This window comes from Phlebotomus papatasi, chromosome 2 (assembly GCF_024763615.1).
Source record: "Phlebotomus papatasi isolate M1 chromosome 2, Ppap_2.1, whole genome shotgun sequence".
NCBI classification, from domain to species: domain Eukaryota; kingdom Metazoa; phylum Arthropoda; class Insecta; order Diptera; family Psychodidae; genus Phlebotomus; species Phlebotomus papatasi.
This window is the reverse complement of record NC_077223.1, coordinates 33,946,611-33,971,281: the sequence shown is the minus strand read 5'-3', so window position 1 is coordinate 33,971,281 and position 24,671 is coordinate 33,946,611. Positions and strand designations below refer to the sequence as shown.

Below are 24,671 nucleotides of genomic sequence, written 5' to 3'. Positions count from 1 at the left end.
CCAGGTAAGCAACATAGGACTGCCATTAATCGTGATTCAAGGTGTGTTGACGATCGTGTTTCTTCGCAAAGCACCAGCATACATGGAAAGAAATGCTAGTGTGGAGATTATAAGAGGCTCCACAATGTGAAGATGTGGTTGAAGCGCGAGTTGGAGATCGCGGTGGAAACTTTCAAAACTTGTTTTATGAATTGGGAGACACATTCATGAGTTGAACGTCGAACTGAGTGGTTGATTTTACGTTTGAGGCGTGCTGTTTTATTTCTTTATTATTTTGCAAAATCACAGAAAATTTGCAAATTTGGCGGAAAAAGATTTTCATAAAAACAATAATAAAATCAATAAAAAACTTGTGATGCCAGATGAAAGTGATTTGTTGAAGAAACAATTTGATATTGTGCTATATTGCTAACAAAATACCTATGTGACACTTTTGCAAGAGTTTTTATTAAGTATTCCAATCTTGAGTTGGCTACTGAACATTGTCCACTGACTGTGAAGGGAGATAAAAGTGCCTTACATCCGAGATTATTCTCAGCAATTTCAACATCAAAAGGAAGCTCCAGAGAAGCATGATATACGAGAAAATGTACTACCCTCGAGAAATGGTAAGTTAGCCAATTTTTTTATTACCTGAAATTAAATTAAAATTGTGCATCACCCTGTACTGATGTGAGCGATTGAGGAAAAAAAACAGAAAATGTTTAATTTTACAATGTGACGTCGTAAATTTGCAGGTGATGAGATTGAGAATAATTGTTCACATACTTTTTCGCAGAATCAAGAATTCTCACATCAAATTATTTGCAAAAGTACTATGTATTGTCTAAATAAATGTCTATTTTTCCTTTCTGAGGAAATGATTTAGTGATGAAAAAAATTGTATTTCGAGAAAAAAAGAAAAAAACGGATGAAAATTCTAAATATACCAATTAGAGATTCTGCGAAAAAAAAATTAATTGGTATTTTAATTTAATTATTAACTCATGCGTACATTGTCTTAAACTGTTTCAAATCAATTTAAGTGATACAATTCACACAATTCGCATGCATTTCCAATTAGTTAAACGCACTCTTTTTGACGCAACAAAATCTGCGTAATATTGCTTTTACCCTGAGCACCTTCCTCCATCCAACATCAAAATCGAATAACATAAATTTCATTTGAGAAAGTTCATTTGATACAGAAACATTACTCATTTGTTCTCTGTCTTTTTGCGCATTTCACTAAAAATATAAAAATTTGTCAAAGTGGTTATCACCTTGAGCATACTCTGTCAGCAATTATCGCCGATGACTAGGAAGAAACAGGTAATATAAACATGTACAAATTTTCCATATTAGAATTTTTGCATTGATTCGTTAATTAAAACAAGCTAAATAGAAGTGGTAATTTCCCTCATACTTAAAAATTATCTCTTTACACCTCTTCAATTCGATATTATTAGGTTTTAGAATGGAAGTTAGCACTTTTGAAATCTCTTTTAAATTAAGAGTTCCATAAAAAAATTAAAGAAAAACAGCCAAATTAATTAACTTAAGCAAATCAGAGTGATATTATGAAAATCGAATTTAAATTTGAAGCTTCTTAAACAAAAATGAAAATAAAGTACAAATCTCTTTTTAAAGTTTATTATTAATTAAAATAAAATGTAACGCAGTTAACTGGATCTTGTTAAAAGTTTGTCATAAGTTTGTTCTTTTTCTTATAATTTGACAAAACTTTATTTGAAATTTTTAATAAAAGAATTAAACTTTTAGCAATCTCGTAACAAAACCCAATTATCCGTGTATTTTACAAAACTTTCTTCATACAAATATATTGGAGAACATCCCTTTGACAAACTTTCAACAAACAAATAAAAACCATTTTTGGGTTTTGGAACTTATGATGAAATATTTACTTAAAACGAAATATTTGATTTGACCTTAACGATAATATTGTCGGAAATTTAACGGAAATATTATACGAATTTACGGGAAATTCGAACACGAAACGGTTTGAAACACAACGATTTTTTGTTCAACTACATACTAATATTAAATTTATGTAACATTAAACTGTAGCAAATTTGAACATATTTACTTTATTTGATAAAACCAAAAACAATCTTTAAATATAAGATATTAATTATAATATTCCCTATATTAATCTATATTAATATAGGGAAAACGGGGCACCACCAAACACGGGGTACCACCAAACACTAATTTTTATTTCTAAACTACTTGGGCTATCTTTACTATTTCTTCCGTGGACAAGCATTCCTATAATGCTTATGAATTTCTATAAGTCGTGTCTTCCGAAGTCGAATATCTGATTAAAAAATCGTAGTGTTTGGTGCTACCCCGTGTTTGGTGGTGCCCCAGTTTCCCCTATACTTTTTTCAAATTTGTCTGACGCCTGAAATTAAAAGTAGTCCAATCTTAAAAGAATTGAATTAGTGAGGATCTACTGTATTATTATTATTATCTTTTTTAAATTTCTGATGACCTAACGTGACTTCGAACTCTGGATATGCGCAACATAGAGCAAGCTCTTTACTACTTGATATATTGCATATCGAATTTTACTATGATTATTATTATTTTTATTATAAGTATTTTTAACCAAATTTACGAGATTGATTTGCAACATTTCCTGGGGGTACAGTAGAGCCTCGCTATATGCCATATTGGTTCCAGATTTGACACTTGGGTCGCACTATAGTCCATGTTATTTTTTAAAATTATCAACGACTTTTAGTATTGAAATTGCTCGACGGCTTCCACTTTCTTTGCGATTGTGGTACTTGTCCTTGCTCTCTTCATTATGGATCACAATTATCACAACTACTCAATAAAGTTTGCCAAAAATATTTTAAAAAATTATTACAGGATTGCATGTCGCGTGCTAAAAAATATAACCTAACTTAAAATCAGTCTTTTCAAATCAACGGTCGATAAATTGTGGACTATAGAGCGATGGCCTATAGCGGGGTTCTACTGTATTGTATTTTCCTTACACATTTGTGGAGCATTTTCCCACATTCCCAAAAATCCCTGACTTGTAAAAATATTTTATATGAGAGATAAAAGAATATTGCAAAATCAATTAATTTTGTGATTCTGCATTCCGCGCATTTTACATTACAGGGATATTACTCTAAGCATGTTTACTTTAAATATTATACAACAGATTTATTTTTTTCTCTTATCTCCATATATCATAGAAAAAACAAACATAAAGGAAACAGACTAAATTAAATCTGTGGAAAAACATATGACCTTGTAACATTGAGTGACCAATTTTAACTAAAAAAGACAAGACAAACATTTTGTAGAAAATACCAAACATTTTTTACATGTATACCCCATAACAGAAGATTTGACAATGTGCTAAAGGATGTCATTGAGATAAAACAAACTATTTTGATGTGATTGAGATAAAGAAACCAACCTGACTTACTATTAAACTTATTCAATGTTGCAGGGGCACAAGTTTAGCAATAAAAATGTTCTTTAGGTAGAACAGAACCACTTTTCTCTATTTTTTTGTTTCTAATACTCATAGTCAAGAAAATAACAATTTTTAAAGCTATTTCATAGAAAAAACACAAATACAATGTGGCTAGAGTTGTAATATTAAATGATCGATGTGTCATAAGCAATATTAAATCGAAATTCCTTATGGAAGGAAGTAGAATACGTTTTTCCTAATTTTCTTAAGATTTTTCTATGTTAATTTTCGCTCGGTTCAAATGAAATCATGAATAGTGAAAAACATTGACATAGAACAGTAAATTATAAAAGTTAATCTTAAAAGCGTTTTATCATGGAAATATTAATGAATCAGATTCAATCTCAGAATTGGAGTCTCATAATTGTTAATGTGTTTTGTCACGCAAAGAATATATATAGTTTAGTTATGTATTTACATTAAAAAGGATATAGAAATGATGGTACAATTGAGAAATAATCCCCTTATTTCTTATATAAAACTTTAACCATTAAATCAGTCTATAAAGACTGAATCGTATTCTCAGATAAAGATCTTTAATTTCAAATTGTAAAATTTCTTTAAGCGTTTCAGCTGAAATGTAACAAACTTCACAATAACGAAGCTGATATCGCTCATTGGAAATTACAAGGGGCCAACTAATTTTCGGCCATTTTTCAGGAAATAGCATGAAAGATTCAACTTTGTGTAAATAAGTATACTGAGAGAAATCCAAAAAAGTTAAAATAATATTCCGAAAATGTTTATCTTACCCTGTAGTTTTGATCCGAAATCGGTGTAAATATTATGCTTTTTAGGTGTACTAGGTGTTAAAGTTACACTTTTTCATGCTAATTTTACCCTTAAAAAGGTATAAAATTAACATTAAAAAGTGTTGATATATTTTTACACCTTAATTGTGTTAAAGTTACGAGGAAAAAAAGTTAATCGTTAACCCCCATTTTTTTTCTCAGTATCTCAGTTTAATGACTGAATAAAAACAATTTATTTCTTTTCTATTTATATGAGCACTAATATAAACATCGAAACTTTTATATTTTTATCTTTCAAAATATGTTTTTTAATGAGTTAGCTCCTTGTCGTTCTAAATAATGCGCAAATTTTGCTGAAATTAGAATGACAAAGGATCAACTTGCTTGAGTTAATTCCCTGTTACACAAAAATTTGAACGATAAATCTATTTTGTGTCCCTTTACTTCAAACAAAATTATGCAAGCAATCAAAAAGATTAAAATTTTTTAATAACGAAATTTAATGACTTATATCATCTGAAAATTTATTAACATGTCTTTCTAAGTGCATTAGAATCTCAAAATCGCAAAAAAATGAGTTGACCCCTTGTAATTTACAAGGAGCGATATGTAAAAGCCAAAGTGCTTTAAAAGTTCTATCATTTTAAAGCTGCAGGGGGGAACCTTTTAAAAATTTAAATGCAGAAAATTTCAAAATCACGGTAAGAATTCTGAATGACTAGTCACTCTGGTCTAACTAACAGCTGTACATGTTTAGAAGAAATTACAATATTACAATAGTTTCCGTCTATTAAGCACAATTCTTCAGAGTTAATTTCTTCCTTAGAATCGTATTTGATTTATTGAAATTACTTAAATGTTGCTATTTATACTTAAAATATATACAGGTAGTAGTATGACTAGAGCTACTAGTCTTCACTAGAAACACTAGAAATGCTTCAGAATTGCACTTCAGATTGGAATAGATCAAGCGTCATTAGCTTTAACTCAGAATCGTAAATCTTCAATTTTGACACTAAATTTAACTTAAATATTTAGTTCTTTGTCCCAGAATTTAGGGGGATCTTTATTAATTTAAAGATTAGGTAAAATATTAGGGGAATGTAAGCATGGTTCAGAAGTGAACAGTAAACCTTCAGTTCATTTTTTTTTAGCCCTAATATGGATAATTATAAACATCATGAGACGAGATGAGAAATGGTTAACCTGATCCTTGCAAACAAAGAGAAAATTAGTATCGCTTGAAGGTTCACCTTGTGCAAACCATGTCCACATTCCCCTATAATGGTTAACTATTAAGGATTTCCTATTTTGAACCAAAAACGTACGATGCTTCATATTAGAGAAATACCTCAAAAAATTTACAATTTAAAAGAAAGAGTGAAGTTCATTGATTTTAAAACAAGAAGCTTAAAGAATTTTGATGAAACTAAGACCAATTTAAAGATTTCAAGTTAAAAATTTGATTTCAGATTTGAGAGAAATAATTGCAAATTAAATTAAATTTATAATTGAATTTCAATTAGAGTGTCAGTTATTATGAACTAATTTAGACTTTTTATAATATTACAATTTTTATTTGAAATAATCTCAAATCTTTTGTTAAGTCATCTGCTATTTTATTTATAAGTGTGAAAATATTTTACATAACAAATTATATTACTATTCCTATTGTGTAGATTACTCACTTGGAACTTCCCCATTTAACTTTTAGTATATACAATTTTAATTTTCATTTTGTACAAATAATTAATAAAAGGCAGGAATTCACTCATTATTGTTGTGCAGGTTTTAGTATATAGAGAGAATCAACAAAATGTATTGAACATTTAGCTGAAATGGAATATTACTGGCACGCAAATGCCTTAAAATAATATTACCAAAAGATTGCATGCAGAGATTACAAAGTGATCGAATTAATGACAAAAAAGGCAAAGAGTGAAGAAGTAGAAGCAAACCACAGAGATTTAAGAAAAAAAAAAGATTATTTAGTAAGAAATGTAGGTCATTGAGGTATGTTTCTCTGTTTGTTGTCATCAACATACCAACCGAGAAAGAGTATCTCTTGAACGTATTGGTGCAAAAGTGGAAAGAGAAATACCTTCTTGATCGTTTGCAGAAGACAACCAACGATCCTCAGGCTGTTGTTTTTGAAAAGAAAAAAAATGATTCACTTATGTGATCTTGATAGGTTGAAGTGGCAAATAAATGCGGTCGATGCGACAATCAACACTTGAGGATCACACTGTGATCGCTTAAGAAATTAGTGTGCTTGAGAAAATAATATTATAAAACAATCTTGAAGGTCGTTTCACATACGTTGGCGCAAATGAAAGTTATGCACACTGGAAGTTCTCAACAGTATGTGTGAAATTTCACCAAATAATGAAATTCACTCAACGTATTTCCATCATTTCTCTTCTCAAACATATTTTTCTCTACGTTGTTTAAATAACTGTACAATGAATGTGTCAATCTCTTGGAAATTTCATCACATTTTGGCAATCAAGACAGATTGAGGTTTTTGATTTAGAACTTTTATATGTAATGAATAGAGAACAGGTTTGGAGAGTTTTAAAAAAGAATCCAACATAATGTCTTAAAAAAAACTTTAAACATTAGATTATCTAAACCTAGAAAGCAAACCTAAAAAGAATCACGAAATTCCAGATTTTTTTGTACATTATAAACAGCTACAGTGAAGACGAAAACACTTCATTTTCATCATTTCTGATAATTTTTTTCTTAAAATAAAAATTAAATGAAAACTCTTTATATAAAACTGTATTACGAAATAGTCATTTTACTGTTTCAAATTTCAATAATTTGATCTTTTATTTATTTATTTATTTTTTCATTTTTGAATTTGTCGTTAATGTCAAATGATTTAATGTATTTCAATTTGGATTTGTTACAATTTTAGTTTAACGGTTTGTCCATAAAGTTAAAAATACTGTTAAGACGGCGATGGTCGCATTAAAATGGTGACAATTATAAACACCAGAATGAAATAAGTTATAGCGAATTCAATTGACAGAAATTAAATAACATTAAGTTTGCATAAAGTACCAAACACATTAACATAAAACACTATCATAGAATAATTGATCTATACGATCTATACAATCAAGATCATGTAAGGGAAGAGCACCCCGCTTTGGAATGTTAAAATACTCTTTTACATTTTTGTGTCTGCTAATCGGTATATTATTGATACATTTAAATATATATCTGCATTTGAATTTGAATTTTTTTACAATAAATTAATAAAAAATAGATGTAATTGTAACTATGCACTCTGTACCTCGAATCGTCACGAATTTAATCAGGTGTCTCACGGAAAATTGGTTTTATAAATTAAATATGAACTAATGCACTACATTCTTGTGAGAGTTAAATGGTAAAAAGTAGCTAATAATTTTTTAAAATTCATTTGAATTGGTGCAACAATATGGTAATAACCTGACAATCGGAGGAACATTGCTGATCGCTGTTGCTCTTCCCTTACCATAGATTGGAATACAAAATACTAATAGAACTTTTTCCAAATAATGAAAATCACAGACACTATCTATAATTTAAGTAGCGCAATGTATTCATTTAGGGTAAGGGCTCATAATTTTGCCCAGTCTGTTTATAAGCATCGATGTTTCAAGTTTGAAGTGCGATATTTGCGATACTAATTGACTTTTTTTGTTACTCTCTTTCCAGAAGGGTTGTGTAGAAACTTAGCAAGCTATTTATCGTCTTATTTTTACTAAAATTAGTTTTAATGCGTTTAAAAATGAATTAATATGTAGAGGTGAATTTGACTCTTATTTTGGACAACTTGGTTATTAATTTGGACAACTTGGATGTAAATTTAACCAGATAATCCGCCTCAACAGGATGCCCATTGCTCTTCATTTCATAAACCAATCTTACCAAGTCCTCTTCCTGTTCATGTAAGGGAAACGTAGAATGTCACAAGAAGCCCGGAAACTTTCCATATCACTCATTAAAGTGAGTTGACTTCGGTATTCCAAATACGTGCGGATTTGCTCATTCCCTGGCCTCTCCGGGAGCCTTTCAAGGCATTTCTCGCTACATCTCTTTCGTAAAGATGATGCTCCTTTGTTTCCCCAGGCATTTGTCCAACCTAGTCATCACAAAAGCTAAAATTTCACGAAATTTCGTGAGAAAAACACCTGTCCAAAATAAGGAGTATCACCTCACTGGTGAATCTCTTAGAAAATATCCTATTTTCCACACGAAAAATCTAATTCACAAGACAAATCTCACTTCAGGGGGCCAATTCTGACCGTATCTAGTCAGACTACATATATGTAGTAAGAGACTACATAGCTTCGTTGAAATGTCACTGTGTGTGTGAGCCACAGGATGCCGAGCTTTTGCCACTTCACATTTTACTACCTACGAATACAGGCACTAAAACACTTTGGAAAAAAGATGATACCTTATTGAAATGTATTTTGCAGATTCTAATCCAATTAATAGGTTTTTCCGCGATTAAACTGCACAAAACTGTCTTTTGCGGAGCTGTTGTTTTTCATTTAGTCAACAACGAAAACTCGGCGGTGACTGAGACAACTACCGCAATTGACGAAATTCAGTGGAGACACACTGATTGTGACTGAAAATCGCTATTTATTTTCGCGGTAATTATTTGAATTCAAATTGCATCTTTTTTGGGAATGGGTGCATTAATATTGTGGGTGCATTAAATTACCCATTTTCTTCATTTAAAAAAGAAGTAAAAGTAAAGTAATAAATAATTCCTTTATTTCTTGCAAAAGGTTTGTGGTATTTGATGATAAATAATTTAATTTTTGGCTATAATCCTTATAAAAAATCCTAAAAATATCAAGAGAAAAAATAAAATGCTAATTGATAAGTCAAAAACAGTTTCAATTAAATTTAAATTTATTTACAGCAAACAGAGTTTGATCCTCGTACAAGAACGTGGTAAAACAGTTAAATGAAGGCCTTGGGGTAGTTAACGGGTAATAGAAAACGATAAAATTCTGTATTATTTTCAAAAAAAGTTTTATGACATTTTGCTAATAAATTGACTATTTTTTTTTAATAAAACTCTTTAAATAAAAAAGTTTTTAAAAAAATGCGGTCTACGATAATTCGTAATGAGATGTGAATTAATTTTTATGGGATAGGACTATTTAATTACTGTTAATTTAATATGCTTGCACTGTACATAGGGAAATTTAGGTATTAAAGCTTAGAAGCTTGCGGGTATTGAGAAAGACAAGGAGAAAAATTACCAACATTCTATTATAATTTCTTATATCTTTCTTTTTTAACAACTTTAAAAGACAAATTGTTATTTCTAAAGGATTTTTCCTTTAGAAACTTTTCAATTTGAAATTTGAAAGCAACATTAAGGCTTAATATAGTTATTTATGCATTCTTTTTATAGCTTTTACTAAAACCATATTATTGGGATTAAAAAACTCTCAAGTTAGAAATATTTTTTCTAATTTCATTTGTATTATTTATCGGAAAATCACAATTTTCAATTAATTGCAAATTTGAATATTAGTGATTGAATTTTATCTATACTTTATTTATAAATTATATTTGCGTGAGAAAATTAATACTCCCTCTGTCCCAAAAATGTCGTACATTCTTTCATATAAAGTGTATTAGCAAATGAGTTTTTTCGGGACGGAGGGAGTATTAAAATTGGGCATCGTTCATAAGAAAAGCCTTTTTTTTGGTAAATACTCTATCATTATTTATTGTTTATTATTTAATATGATATAATGCTTCTGAAAGGCAACAAGAATATTGTTATAATATTCTAAAGAGATATTAAAGAGTTCTACTAATTTTTGTGTTAAGAATGTAAGAGTACTTGAGACAAAACGTACGTAGCTTGCAGAATTTTTAAGTCTTTTTTTAACAAACCTCGTGGATTAAAAACTATTTTTTTTATATTTATACATCTTTATAATTCTTTATTTTCACTAATTATCTTGATTAGTGAACACGAGACCTCAAGTCTTTAAATGTTTATATCTTCTAAAGAGGAAAATGAACAAGTTAATACATCAAAATATTTTATATCTCTTTTTTTAATTTAATTTAATCTTCTCTTTCAAAGAAATGAGAATATTCTAACTCCCTCTTTGAATTTGAGCAATAAAATTTAAGGGTGGCACATTTTTAAATAGACAACCATACATCCATAAAAAATTAACCTTAGAAAAGAAATTTTAAATTCAAATAACAGCGATTCTAAGCTTTCAAACGTTAGATGTAAAGAAATATTCTAATTTTGAGTGGACTTTTGCATACAAAAAATGCAATTTTAAATATGTGGAATTTGTGCATACATTTCATATAACTTTAATTATTTAGCATTTTTTACATTTACTGAATGTCTTCAACTATATTAAAGACATTTTTGGTCAATTTCAGAGAAATTTTTGCCATCTAGGCATGTCCAAGAGGTGCCTAGATAGCTTTTGGCTATGTAGTCTCCTATCTAGTCAGGGGTTGTCGCGTTTTCAATTCGTTAACCAACTTAACGAATCCCAGAGACTAGATAGGGATACGGCAATACTGAAAAATGTGTCTCGACTACACTCACATACACTCACCAGCTGCGTACATGTACAGCTATGTAGTCAGACTACAAATATGTAGTCTGACTAGATACGGTCAGAATTGTCCCCCAGGTCAAATGTACAAATCATCACTAACGTGAATCAACACAATATTCAATAAATATTCAATAATATCACTCAAAAAAAGCGAAGAAACATTGTTAGTAGTTCACCACAGCTAAATAAAACTGAAGTAAATACAAAGTTCTGTCATATTTGTCGTAACTAATTGCTCACACTGAATTTTTAACAAAGCAATTTCCACTCAAACCATATTCAAAATTTAAAAAAGTTAAGTTAAAATCTTCCAAAAGGAACAAATATTAAGATAGAATTCATTATTCATCAAATATTGGATTAAAAATCCATAATTTTAATCAATTTATTTTTAGTGTCCAATTTTATCCTCAAAATGTCCAAAATAAGAAACTGGACAAAATTATGACCCTGTCCCCTATATGTTTAAAATGGCTTAGAATTGACAATAAAACAGGTTTGAAATATCGATTTAAGTTATTGGAGTTACTAATTTATTTCCTACAACTTATTGCTTCATTTATTTATCAATAACCAACCCCAAAAAATCTAGAATGAAAGTCAATTTTTAATTGCTCTCTCCTTTAAACTTATTTAAATTGATTGGTCCCCTTTGTTTTATAAAGAACGGTATAAAATACGAAACAAAACACAGCTATTCAATGCATCAGACATAATAGTAAAACTTAAAACAGAACAAAAATAAACAATAAAATTTCTACATTTACGTGCTTGTATCGTAACCGATTTAATTGTTCATATCAAAGTTTTATTTTTAATTATTTATGTTGATGTGTTCAGATCTACATTTAGACGTAACTAGGTTTTCAATATTGTAATAGAAATATTTTTAACCGTCGCCTATAATCTTAAAACTTTGTGCAGTCCCCCCCAAAGGGTTAATATTGCGTTACGATCATGCAGTTAGACAAACTATATTTGGTATGCAGTTAAAGTATAATAAATTTAGAGAGAAAAAAAACTTGAAAAGTCGATCAATTAAGTAAATTTTACTGGTCTTCCACCTACGTTAAAAATAAATTAATTCAATAAACAATCGTGCACGCTACCTTTTAGCTCATTTTACTGAATGATCTCCGCATATTAAAAAGTTTAGCAAATCTATTTATATTTTTTTGTGTATTTATCCATTTGCGCTTGACGTCATTGGCACAGAATTTAGAAAGCGTACATAAGACTTCAATGGATTGGGTATTATCACTGAGATCATTCATTTTCTTAGTATACGCTCTGTATGAAGAGAATTTCATCTGCATGAAACATTCACCACACTAAAGAGCCGCGGTGAAAAATGAATGAGAATGATGTGGTGCAAAAGAAGAAAATGAAATGAAATATGAATATAAAATATACAAATTTTCTATTTTACCATGCCTTTTGTAGACGCAAAAAGAAACAAAAAATACAGAGAAAATATTGCGGAGTTTTGTGAAATTCTCGAAAAGATAGGAGAATGGGCAAAAGTTATTTATTGAAAAATGTGGATAATGTACTGTTCTATCTGCTGAAGAAAAGTAGTTGCAGATAGAACATTTGCTGATTAATATGACGATTTTTGTGGCTTGGGTGAGTTGAGTTGTAAAGTTTTTGAAGAAGCGAAAAATCAGGAACTCGAAAAGTTGTAATATGTGGAGAACGACAAACAAGGTAAAGTGGACAACCTTGATATGAATAAAGTTCCAGCACTGAAAGATCAAGCTTCAGGCAAGATGGGAGAGGTGAGACAAGAAGAAGAAAAAGGCAAAGAGGCAAGAGATATATAAAAAGAATATCTCAAGCATTAAGAGAGCTTGGCTTGGGCAAAAAAGAGAAAAACAAGCACAGGCGTTAAGTCAATTGGAACGAAAAAGACTTCCAACTTCAGTTTATGCTCCAAGTCAAATAGCCCCACCTTTGCTTCAGGCGATCGTAATTCTTTTCTAAATATACATTTTTTTTTCTTCCAATTTCAATCATGTTTCTTGCACAGATATGGACAAATAACTCAACACGGCTATGGACTGTCGTTAAATTGTTTTATATAAAGTAGTTTAGAGAGCTTAATGAATTAATGGATATACATTCAGGGTACTCGGAAGACTTTGAATATTTATTTAACAAAAGAAAGACCAGTTAGCACGAACAGAGATTAATTTGAAAGTTAAAACCTATATTTAGTACATTTGAGATGGCAAAAAGTTTTATTGATTTTACCATCTTGACCAACTTGGCTATTATTTATTCAAGATTATTTCAAGTTTTTGGCGATCTCGACCTTGGATATACAATAAAGCAACTTTTGACGTAATTCTTCGCACAACAATTCTTTTTTTTTCAGCATTCTTGCTCAAATAGAATGTGTACATGGAATTGAGAGGGGAAAATCACTTTTTAACCAAGCCCGGAGATGATTAAAAGCAAATGTTGTCCTTAATTTTTTGAATTCTTGGATATCTTAAATTAAGAGAATTAACTTTTGCAATCACAATCTTTACCACTCAATTTGTAGTCTTTAAAAATCACACGCAAAATTAATTTAATGGTAATTCCTTTAATTAAAGACTAAGAGAAAAACGCACTTTGTATACATTCCAAGACCTTCTCTCTTTAAGCTGTGAGAGAGAATGAAAAAAGTGCGTGCGACTAATAAGATATAATATTGATCCAACATCTAACATTGAACTTGGTCTTCTATTTGAGAGTGCTCACATTTGGCCGCGAATATCAAAAACGGAGGCCCTTACCCAGCTGACCACAAAGCATCCGCAGGAAGAGTTGTCGTCATTAAATTAATTAAGTCACACTTCACTAATAATTTAATACCTATATAAAAATGACAATCATTTGTGGTTTTAAAGGAATCTAATATATTACGAACCTTGTTAATATTCTTTTGATTCATGTCATCGTATTCAATAGTTCTCAATAAATTTACAACAGAATTGCGTCAATAAAATTTACTATTTTCTACTGCATCGATATGATTCTCCCAACTAGTGTTAAATTGTAAGATGTGGATAATTAAAATTGATAGTTGAATCAATAGAATTACCAGTTCTACACTATTTATATTCCTTCAATTAACATATTACACATATTGTTAGGTATGAGTTGCTATTATAATGAAAATACTGAAGAATTAAAACGCAAAATGACAGAGACAGATTGAAAAGAAGAAAAAGGCGAAAGATATTGTCGTGATTTGAGAAATATATGTACTGCTCAAATAAATTATAAATGCGTGCTAGAGGAGATAAAATTTTGTAATATGGGGAATTCCAGTTGAAAATCATCGGTATGTCGTAAGAATCTGACATAAACTTATTTGGCTCTGTTCCCTCAAGCAGAACATTTAAAATAATAAGATACTTTTTTTTTAAAAAAATATATTCTATTTTTAAATCTGATGAATACTATACAGATATAATATAGCTACTGTATTGATATTAGCCATGAGTTTAATCATTGTTTATCTAACCTATTATAATATAAACATATTAGAAAGCCATAATTTATTATTTTTCCTTCAAAACATATTTTTTTTCTGTATTTTGTGAAGAAGAAAAATGAGAAAATGTATAATTCTAAATCACTGTCGAATTTTTGCGCCTGAAGTTGTTCGCGTGTAAGCTATTTGCATTATTTATCTCGTATTATTTTTGACTCTTTTATGAACCTCCACTAAAATCCTGAAATATAGAATGTTTAGGAGAAAAAAAAACACTAAAATCGCCAAAAGTGAGTGAGAGAGATACCAAGTTCCATTTTGAATGAACATCCACATTCCTATGGAGGGAAAAATGTTGGCTTGAGAGCTTTGGAAATACCCAGCATGAGAGAGAGGTAAATCAATTTACATTTTGACGCCAATTGACGCGGTTGGACGCCGCCGTAGTGACGCAGTCATGAGTGAATACGTATTGAAAAAATGTTATGGAAGGGGAGATTGTTCGTGTGATCGCCACGATTAACACCTGAGAAATCGCGAAGAGGAAAGACAATTCCCAGTAATGGCAAATATTTTTATTTTTTCACGAAACACCGGCTCAATCATTTCGCGATCTTCTTGGCCAATTGTGTGTCGCACTTCAGCTTAGAATCATCGTGACAACCATATAGAGCATACAATACAACATTTATTAAGTAATATTGTTCTAAAAACTAAGTGAAAGGATTTGTGTTACCGTGCTCTCTCCCGGGATTTTCGATAAAAAAAAGTGACCACGACATCTGAAGATCATCGATTGTTTGTAAAACATTGTAAGACTTTAGTATTAGCATCATTATTCTACCTTCCTACCTATTAATTTTTTCTTTGCAAAATAGCATTATTCGTGAAATTACTTAACTGTAATTCCAGTTACTTAAAAAAAAGCTATGATGTTTATTCGCAAACTTTCTCTTCCGATTGACGATTTCAACTTTGGCAATTTACTTGAATTTATCATGACTTAGTAATTTCTGTTACAACACCATTTTTATTGTAATTACAAAACCTAAAATTGAACTCACCATTGAAATTTTTCCAATGATTGCAATTTCGTTATGGTTAGAGTGGTTGAACATTTATGTACATCTATGTAAAATTTTCACAAAGTGTGAATGAAGAAGTAAATGCGGTAGTTGAAGCATCAAGGCCGTAAAATCGACATTCTGCGGGTCAAACTCATGTTAATATTGAATTATTACGTCACTCCTAGGAGTCACTATCTAAGAATATGACTTTATAGAGAAAAATATAATTTTCATCATTTATCATCCTCACCATTTGCACTTCTCTTAATACCTTTTATTGGGATGATAAAGAAATATTGTCATGTACGCAAAAAAAGGGTAAATATTTGAGATGTGAGACTATATTCTGCTTTTTGGGCAAAACTGACGTCAACCTCAATCCTCCCTCAGTATTGATGTACTTCTGATAAGAATATGCCTGGGTTCTGCGGTGCTAATCATGGGACAAAAATTATTTGTATTGCAGACACCACAAACAGTCCCAGCTGGCGTCTACACACCCGACGCTTTTGCCTCCTACGCTGAAAACTTCGATTTGTCCCTTCTGCCGTGTGACGGCGAAGTACCTCTGAGTCCAGATTCTCAGGAGTCTGCAGACTACATTCCCACAACGGTATTTGCCGAAGGTGGGCTTCCGGTCAAGACTGCAATCAACTCCTGGCCTCAACCTGATCCCGTGCAATTCCCCTATTTTGCTGTTGGCCTACCAAGTCCGCCTCAGGAGCCAGTCCTGGGAGTCTTTTCACCATCTCCCAGTCCTGTTTCGGAAAGTACAACAGTGAAACAGGAATTTGCCTTATTGCCACCATCTCCACCGGATTCGTGTGGAGTGCCATCGCCATTTTGTGTTAAAGCCGAACCTACAGAAAGCGACACGGAGGCCTGCATAGACCTCGATTCATTCCTGCAGAAGTCGCTGGAGGATTTTGAGACGCCACCCAAAAGGCAGGATCATCAACTCCTCCGCGAATATCTGCAGGATACGACATTCCAGAAAAAACACAACCTGAAGCCATTGGCACTGGAGTCCTTAATCGGTGGCTGGGGTACACGTGGTGACATTGAACCCGTCATCTCCCTTGCTCTTGAGCACGCCCGACGGGATGTTCAGACTACCTGTGCCACCCTCAATATCTCTCCAGGTAAGCTTTACTATCTTTTATTTTTTGTAATAGGTAAAAGATTTAATTGGCCACTCAATGGGTCAAGCGGTAGAGCACTCGCTTTATGATGCAAGTGCCCCGGGTTCGAATCCCCTTTAGATCACCAGGAATTTTTTTGGCGTTAAGAGTGTTCAGATTGCATCCAGTGAGCTTCACTGCACTTAATCGCGTACAAGAAAAAATAATAATGCATGTCTAGAAATCCCCTTGCGGGAAGGCTTTGTACCTTCATGAAATGTGGTGCCAGCATTATTATTATAAAGGATTTAATTTTATTTTTTGCAATTCTTGTAGGGCTTTTTTCTGTATTGATGCAGTTGAGGACTACGAGTATTTAATTGTGGTTATAAAGATTCTTCTCAAAAATTCTTTACACCCTTTTTAAGCAAAGCTTTATTAATTAAATTTACTTAGGGTCGAAGGAACACCTCATCGACAGGGAACCCTTATTGACACTTTTGTCAAAATGATGAAATTCATTCAATGTATCTGGCAAAATGCAAGTAATATCATGTTTTTTCTGGAATTTACCTTTTCTTAGAAAAACAGATGTTCAAATTTCACATCCTAAATCGGTACTGAAAGTGTCAATAAGTATGGCATGATAAATTCTTAAAGTGTCAATAGGTGTTCCTTTCACGCTAGTCCTTATCAAGGCGTAACTCATAAACCATCAAAGTGGCTCCAGTTCCCGGTTTCTCGAAAAATGTATAGATTCTCCGCAAAATGTATAACGAAAAATGTATAGTATTAGGGTTCTCCGGGTTTCCCGCAGGTTCCCCGAGTCTCCTGAAGAAGGTATGGGTTCCCCGGATTCCCCGTGAGTTTCCTGAAAAATGCATAAGTTCCCTGGGTTCCCCATGGGTTCCCAAGCCAAATTGGCTGGTGTTCCCCGAAATTAGTTACCTCTTGGTCCTAATCTGGAATGATTAACCAACGGATGGAGCATTTTAATTTACAAATGGTATATTTTTCTTAAATTCTTTATAATTTTTGAGCTTTAGATTCCACAAAAATAAATATAACACGAAATGGTAGCCACATAAACAAAGAATATATTTTTATTGAATTTAAAATTTTACTGGTGTTAGGGGAAAGTGCTCTTCCTTCGAACGTTCATGCCTTCGAATAATGTGAACTTCTTTCGTTTTTCGTAAGAGATTTTCACTAAATTATCACGGAATTATCAACAATTGATGATAAGCCAACTAATATTTGATAGAAATGTGTAAGTCTCTTAGAAAAACTAAAAGAAAATTCACATTATTCGAGGGCATGAACGTTCGAAAGGAGAGTACTTTCCCCTACCGAGTAGGCGAGACCTAAATTTCCCTTTTCTTCTAAATGTTTTAGGGGAAAGTACTCTCCCTTCGAACGTTCATGCCCTCGAATAATGTGAATTTTCTTTTAGTTTTCCTAAGAGACTTACACATTTCTATCAAATATTAGTTGGCTTATCATCAATTGTTGATAATTCCGTGATAATTTAGTGAAAATCTCTTACGAAAAACGAAAGAAGTTCACATTATTCGAAGGCATAAACGTTCGAAGGAAGAGCACTTTCCCCTACAGATAGAAAATTTTCCAGAAAAATTCAAAAAATTGCAAATTTTACATCTTTTTCATAAAGGTTTTAGGAATTATTATCCTCGTGCAATCATTATAAATTTTGTGCTAATAACATAACATTAGATACTCTTTCATTTGGTAAAAGTTTTAAAATGATTGCATTTGGTTTTATACCAAAACTAAAAAACAACTTAAGAAAAAATATACCACATTTTTGTACGGAAAATGTATGAGAATCCTCTACCCTGCCTGGTCCTAATATAATATCAATAAAGCAAGCAATAGCCAATTTCTCCATGTACATGGTCAGCCGGGATACTCTTGAAAAATTAAAATTTTTAGCGCTCTATTTCGTGCCTGATCATTCTTGCACAATTTTCTGCAATCTATGTTCAAATAGCATCCGTTCAGTCACAGTGTGAAAGATAATTTTATCTCTCTCACTTTGCTGGATTTAAATAAATTTAGAGTTTAATTCAAGTGTTTTCGAGCTTATCAAACAGATAAGAGAGGCAAATTTTACTGAGCCACGAATCTTGATGTGCCATGATCTCTTATTTCTATTTACCTACAGTGTGTTTAATTTGCAACGCAACGTGTTTTTTTTTAATGATTTTTATATTCTTTTTATTTTACTGTGATTTTCCAGAGACACAAGCAATCTCTATAAACTGTGTAGCATATACATATTATCTAATTAGTTTGCTTAAAAAGAATGAGAAACATAAAAGAATATTTTTTTTGCAATTGGCGTATCCAAAAATTCCCAACTTCGTCATACAAGTCCAAATAGAAGAATTTCACATCAATTAAAGTGGAATTTTTGCTATTTGTACCTCACAGCATGGTAGAGTGACAATAATTTATTGGAAAATATTTATAAATTTGCTGAGCAATATAAATTTGTCTCAGGCAATTGTAACATGAACAGAAACTATAGCATCAAGGTCTTCGACATTTTTGAAAGTTATCACTATAAAATCTAATAATGGGTTGAAAAATAGTTTTCCTCGCTCATAGAAATCTTTCAGAACAAAGAGAGAATAAAGATTTCTCTCTCTATTCTAGATCCTCAACAATGGACAACTGGTCAGGTCCAAGCGTGGCTACAGCTGACCATTGAGCAATTTAAGCTGCCACCAGTGAAAGATCTCGAGACGGTGTTCATGGAAGATGGACCGGGATTGTACCAGATGTCTGAGGAGGAATTTGTACGGAGGGCACCTCAGGTAATTGATATTCTACCTAAGTAAAATTGGCACTAAATGAAGTGAATTGCAAAGTGGTAAAAAGGCGGGCAAATACTGACCGCGTTGACGTCATGCAAACGAGCAATTTGCATTGAGATCGACGCTAACAAGAAGAAAGTAGGCTGTCACTTTCACCAACATACCACACACTCCTATATACCTTCCAATGCCAACTGTGATTTCAATTTACTGCAGAAAAGAGTCTAGCTTTTGTTTCAAACATTTTCATTGAATTTGTTTTTCCCAATTCTAAATTGAAACATCAAAAAATTTCTTTAACAGTTCTTTGGGTTTTTTTTTCGCAACGGGTTTTTATTTTAGAATATCAATCGCAAAAGTCGTTTCAAAATAAAATTTGCCATAAATATGAAAATTTCTCAATAGAGTGATTTAATATATTTAAATTTAGAGATATAGACTGAGGAATGATGTGGAATTTATTGATATGATTCTTCCAATAGGTCGGCGGTACATTGTACGCTCAACTGGAGATTTGGAAAGCTGCGTGCAGCGATGCCCCACAAACACAAGTGCCAACCACAAGTGCTGTAAATAATCTTGCTTGGAGCCCCGAAGGCAGTCAGAGTGCTGAACCAAGTGATGGTGAGTTTATCAATTAAATAGACAATGTCTTTCTTAAACCAATGTACCGCAATTCCTTTTACACTCAAAACCAATTTAAAATTTCAAATATTACCTCTAATCGGGGAATACACAGAAGTTTATCTATAGATGTCTTGCCCTTTGCCCTCTCCAAAACAAAAAAAAAAATCTCGGACCAAGTGCTGACATTTTGTTAGTTAATTTTGTCTTGATAACAAAAATCATTCATTGAGATGTGAATAGAGGTTCATCTCTTAAGTTAAGAGAGGTACATAGAATACTTTCCCAGACAAATTGTCGAGATAATTATTGTGCTTCTCTTCCAATAAAACATACAAATACAGCGTGATTGAACAATTAATTTGTAAATGCCTCTTTCAATTGTTTTTAAACAATACACTTCTTAGAATTTCCATCCACCTGGGAATTCGCTGAAACTTTAAATTACTTAGAGCAATATTCGTGACAATTTGTTTTAATACAAAAAACTGGCAAATGTAATTCACATGAGAAATCCCAATTTATTCACACTTTTGGAATTTCCATCTCTTTTTTTTTGCAAATTACCTTGTAGGGGAAGATGAGGCAGTTTAAATTATAGTATTTTCTTCATCGTCCTTTTGAGGGGCATGGACTAAAATCTTCAGAATTTAATATGAGAATGCATCACAACATTACATAGATGAGCCATCCCAAGAAGTAAAATAGCTGCCTTATAGAACCAAGTATTAGAAAAGTCTTTTAGTGCACTTTCAAAAGGCTTAAAGTGAGAATTTTCTGTTGAAATTCCTATAGAAGCTCTTAAGATCCTTAAGAGTGCGCCACTTTACTTTTAGTAATCTCAGTGTTGGAACCAAGAGCGTTATAAGCAAATAAAAAGAATTTTGGTTCTATAGTGCTTTACTTAGGGTATTCTAGAAGACTATATTAAGAAAAAATTGCTTCTTGGGATGCTCTCCCGCAACTAAATACAGTAGAGCCTCGCTATAGGCCATATTTGGTTCTAGATTTGACACTTGGGTCGCACTATAGTCCATGTCATTTTTTAAAATTATCAATGACTTTTAGTATTGAAATTGCTCGACGGCTTCCACTTTCTTTGCGATTGTAGTACTTGTCCTCGCTCTCTCCATTATGGATCACAATTATCAAAACTATTCAATAAAGTTTGCCAAAAATATTAAAATAATTATGACAACATTGCTTGTCGCGTGCTAAAAAACATAGCCTAACTTAAAATCAGTGTTTTGAAATCATCGGTCGATAAATTGTGGACTATAGAGCGATGGCCTATAGCGGGGTTCTACTGTATTTCTAGATCTAGACGTTTCGAGTAGCCTTAAATATGAATCTCTCAAATTCGAACGACAACGGTTGAATTTAAAATTTCAAATATTAGGTTATGTTAAGAAAATCGTATTTTGGATGATTGAGAACCATCTCTACTATTTCCTAAATATTTCCTCTTATTATAATCGTATAAAATGATAATTAAATACGTCCTGACAAAGGTTTATGAAAAAAGATCGGTTTTTTGATTAAAGTACAATTTAATCACCCAAGAAGCAAAATAGCTGCCTTATAGAATCTAGTATAAACAAGCCTTTTAGTGCACTTTTAAAAAACTTAAAGTGAGAATTTTCTGTTGAAATTCCTATAGACCCTCTTAAGATCCTGAAGAGTGCGCCACTTTACTTAAAGTAATCTCAGTGATGGAACCAAGAGCGTTATAAGCAAATAAAAAGATTTTTGGTTCTATAGTGCCTTACTTAAGGATTTCTACAAGACTATATTAAGAAAAAAATGTTTCTTGGGTAGTATTACACAAATCTTTTAGTGCACTTTTAAAAGACTTAAAGTGAGAATTTTCTGTTGAAATTCCTATAGACCCTCTTAAGATCCTTAAGAGTGCGCCACTTTATTTATAGTAATCTTAGTTATGGAACCAAGAGCGTTATAAGCAAATAAAAAGTTTTTTGGCTCTATAATGCCTTACATTAATATAGGGAGGCTGACTATTGAGTCTGTACTCCGCATGTCCCTTTCTATTTGCTAAAAAAATCGTTTATTGTAATAATACAGATTGTGAATAAATGTGCTCAAAAAAATGCTCTACTTACGGAAATCTACAAGACTATATTAAGAAAAAAATGCTTCTTGGGCAGGGCACACATAAATTCAGTTATTTTTAAAAATATCTTGCACTTAAGGGATGAGAAATATCATTCATACAACCCAAGCGTTCGAATTTGGAAGACTATCATAAAAATAATATTGCTAACACGACATCCCATATAGAAGAACTAGTAGCCCTGAAGGCCTTATGTTCATACTTTACAAAATTTTTAGAAATACATTATTAGGGTAAATTAAGCTAATTCAAAATCTACTCCAAATGGAAATTTTTCGCTACTCCAAATGGAAACGTCATTGTTTTCACGATAAATACAGTACTAAATTATTATATTTATATATTTTCTATACCACAGTTTCATTATTTAGTTAATTTTGCTCCAAATAAAGCGAAAATCCATTCATATTCTCAAATTTTAATTTGTTAATTTCTCAGAGAAATTAAAAGTGTACCTTTACACCATGGATTTTTTCATCGATCGACCATGTTTTCCAATCAAAAACATAATGAGGTGACTGTTGTTTATTCGTTTTGTATAACATTCATGTCACATTTCTGGCTAATTTTAGTTAAATTAAGTGCTAATCTTTATTGTTAACGGTACGTGAAGTTTTCAAATGAAATAATTACCTATTTCGTAAACAAAAAGGGTTTTTCTGATGTGTCTGCAAATCAATAGGAAACCCCGGAAATATGATTTTTTGGAGAGGTTTTCTTATTGTTTTAGATGGGAAAGGAGAAAACACCAGGAATAAGAACAAATTCTGCACTCAAGAGCAACTCAACAAGGTTTTTGAAGCCTTTCGTCACGGTTTCACTTACACTGTTTGTCTCCAATTAGAAACATTCTCTTGTCTCCATTTGGATTGAAATGTTTCCAATAGTAGCATTTTACGCTCGCGTATTTTTCTTGTATTTAAGAAGTTTTCAAATTATTTCTAAAGAATTTTTACTAAACAGTAACATTTTAAATGAGTCAAGGAGCAAATTCATGTAATTCTCTTCAGAAAAAAATTGAAGTTAATGTGTTGAATCTTCTGTCAAAGTTAAAGCGTCTGGAAATGGTTTTGAATTAGGACATTTACCCTAAATGATAAGATATTCTTTACATTAACAATGTTTAAGTCATCCAAATCAATCACTATCTTCCCGAATATCTTCTATCCCGAATGTGCCAGAGTTGAACATTCGTACAACATTTGTTTTACATAAGATATAAGTTTTAGATAAGATTAAGATATTATCTTAATTAATATCTTGATTCAGAATTATCTTATCTTTATCTAAACTTAAAGGCTGATACGTCTTCAGTTGTAAAGCATCTGTAATTTTTTAAATTGTCAAATTTGTTTAAGTCTCGACGGCAATAAGGCCAGAATATAAGATTACGTAAGACGTTTCTCACTAAGTTAATTTTTATGCAAATCAGGCGCAAAGTGCAATTTAAAATCTCTATGTGAACCTGCCCCACTTTTCTCTACACCAAAATTGTGTCTTTCCACTTACGCAAGCAAAGTGAGAGTGCCATATACCAGATTTATTCTAATAATATAAAGCAAATTGCTTTATTTTGTGGCTGTTTATGCCATGGTTTATTTCGTGAATCATGCCTGTTGCGCAATTTGGCGGTTTTTCCGCCATGTTTACTCAGCGACAAAAACACTTTCTCTCTGCAATTTTTTCTTGGAATAAGCGGTGATTTTTGCTTTTGCTCTTTGCAGATGAAGACGAAGAAATGCCCCCTGCCCCTGTGGATACTGCACCTGGGCAGAAACCCAATCGTCAGGGCAGTTCGCACATTCACTTGTGGCAATTTCTTAAAGAACTTCTGGGATCACCGCAGAAGCATGGAACGGCAATACGTTGGCTGGATAGGAATAAGGGTGTATTTAAGATTGAGGATTCTGTGCGCGTTGCTAAACTCTGGGGTCAGCGCAAAAATCGTCCAGCAATGAATTATGATAAACTATCACGATCCATTCGGCAGTACTACAAAAAAGGCATTATGAAGAAAACTGAACGTTCACAGCGTCTTGTCTATCAATTTTGCCATCCTTATTGCCTCTAAGTCAAACACTAAAATCTGCGAATGGACCATGACCTTTCAATACTCTATTTAAAATTTATTTATTTGTATAAATTATTTCTCATCAAACTTTCCTAATTTATTAGCAAAAGTGTGAAAATTTGTATTTTGTGTGATTGAATTTGTGAATGTGTGATTGTTAGAATTATTTTAGACATATGGTTGTGCAGATGGTAAAATGGAGGAAGAAGTAGAAGAGAAATTTAACGTGATTTTCTACTTTCACATGCAAATATGTGTTTGCATATGGAATTAGGAGAATCTCTTGTTTCTGAGTCTATTGCAAAATAAATGCTCTCTCCAGTGTTGTATTCCAAATATTTTTTGCAACATGCAGAGATGCTAAAAATTCTACAAAAAGAAGCCATAATTCTTCCTGGAATTTTTGTGAAATTTCAGAGAAGAATAAATTTTAACTTATTGTTTTTTTTTTCAAAA

The 24,671-nt window shown here is 31.8% G+C and overlaps 1 protein-coding gene across 2 annotated transcripts; it reads left to right on the top strand.

Annotated features, from left to right (window-relative positions):
- On the top strand, positions 1–24,593 carry LOC129803574 (DNA-binding protein D-ETS-4). 2 transcript variants are annotated; one of them, XM_055850255.1, is made up of 5 exons: positions 1–608; positions 15,895–16,570; positions 19,229–19,389; positions 19,872–20,013; positions 23,869–24,593. In XM_055850255.1, exons 1-5 carry the CDS (start codon positions 573–575, stop codon positions 24,213–24,215), a joined length of 1,362 nt encoding a protein of 453 aa, XP_055706230.1. In that variant the 5' UTR covers positions 1–572; the 3' UTR covers positions 24,216–24,593. The 2 variants fall into 2 exon arrangements, with proteins under 2 accessions (XP_055706230.1, XP_055706231.1); XM_055850256.1 differs by having other exon boundaries at positions 1–1,311.
- Positions 24,594–24,671: the final 78 nt, after the last annotated feature.

Bases quoted from the DNA above. Each gene is read 5' to 3' on its own strand.
- LOC129803574 (XM_055850255.1), top strand. From the start codon at position 573: ATGATATACGAGAAAATGTACTACCCTCGAGAAATG. The intron at 609-15,894 runs GTAAGTTAGCCA...TTTGTATTGCAG, and splicing joins TGTACTACCCTCGAGAAATG to ACACCACAAACAGTCCCAGC. The intron at 16,571-19,228 runs GTAAGCTTTACT...TCTCTATTCTAG, and splicing joins CACCCTCAATATCTCTCCAG to ATCCTCAACAATGGACAACT.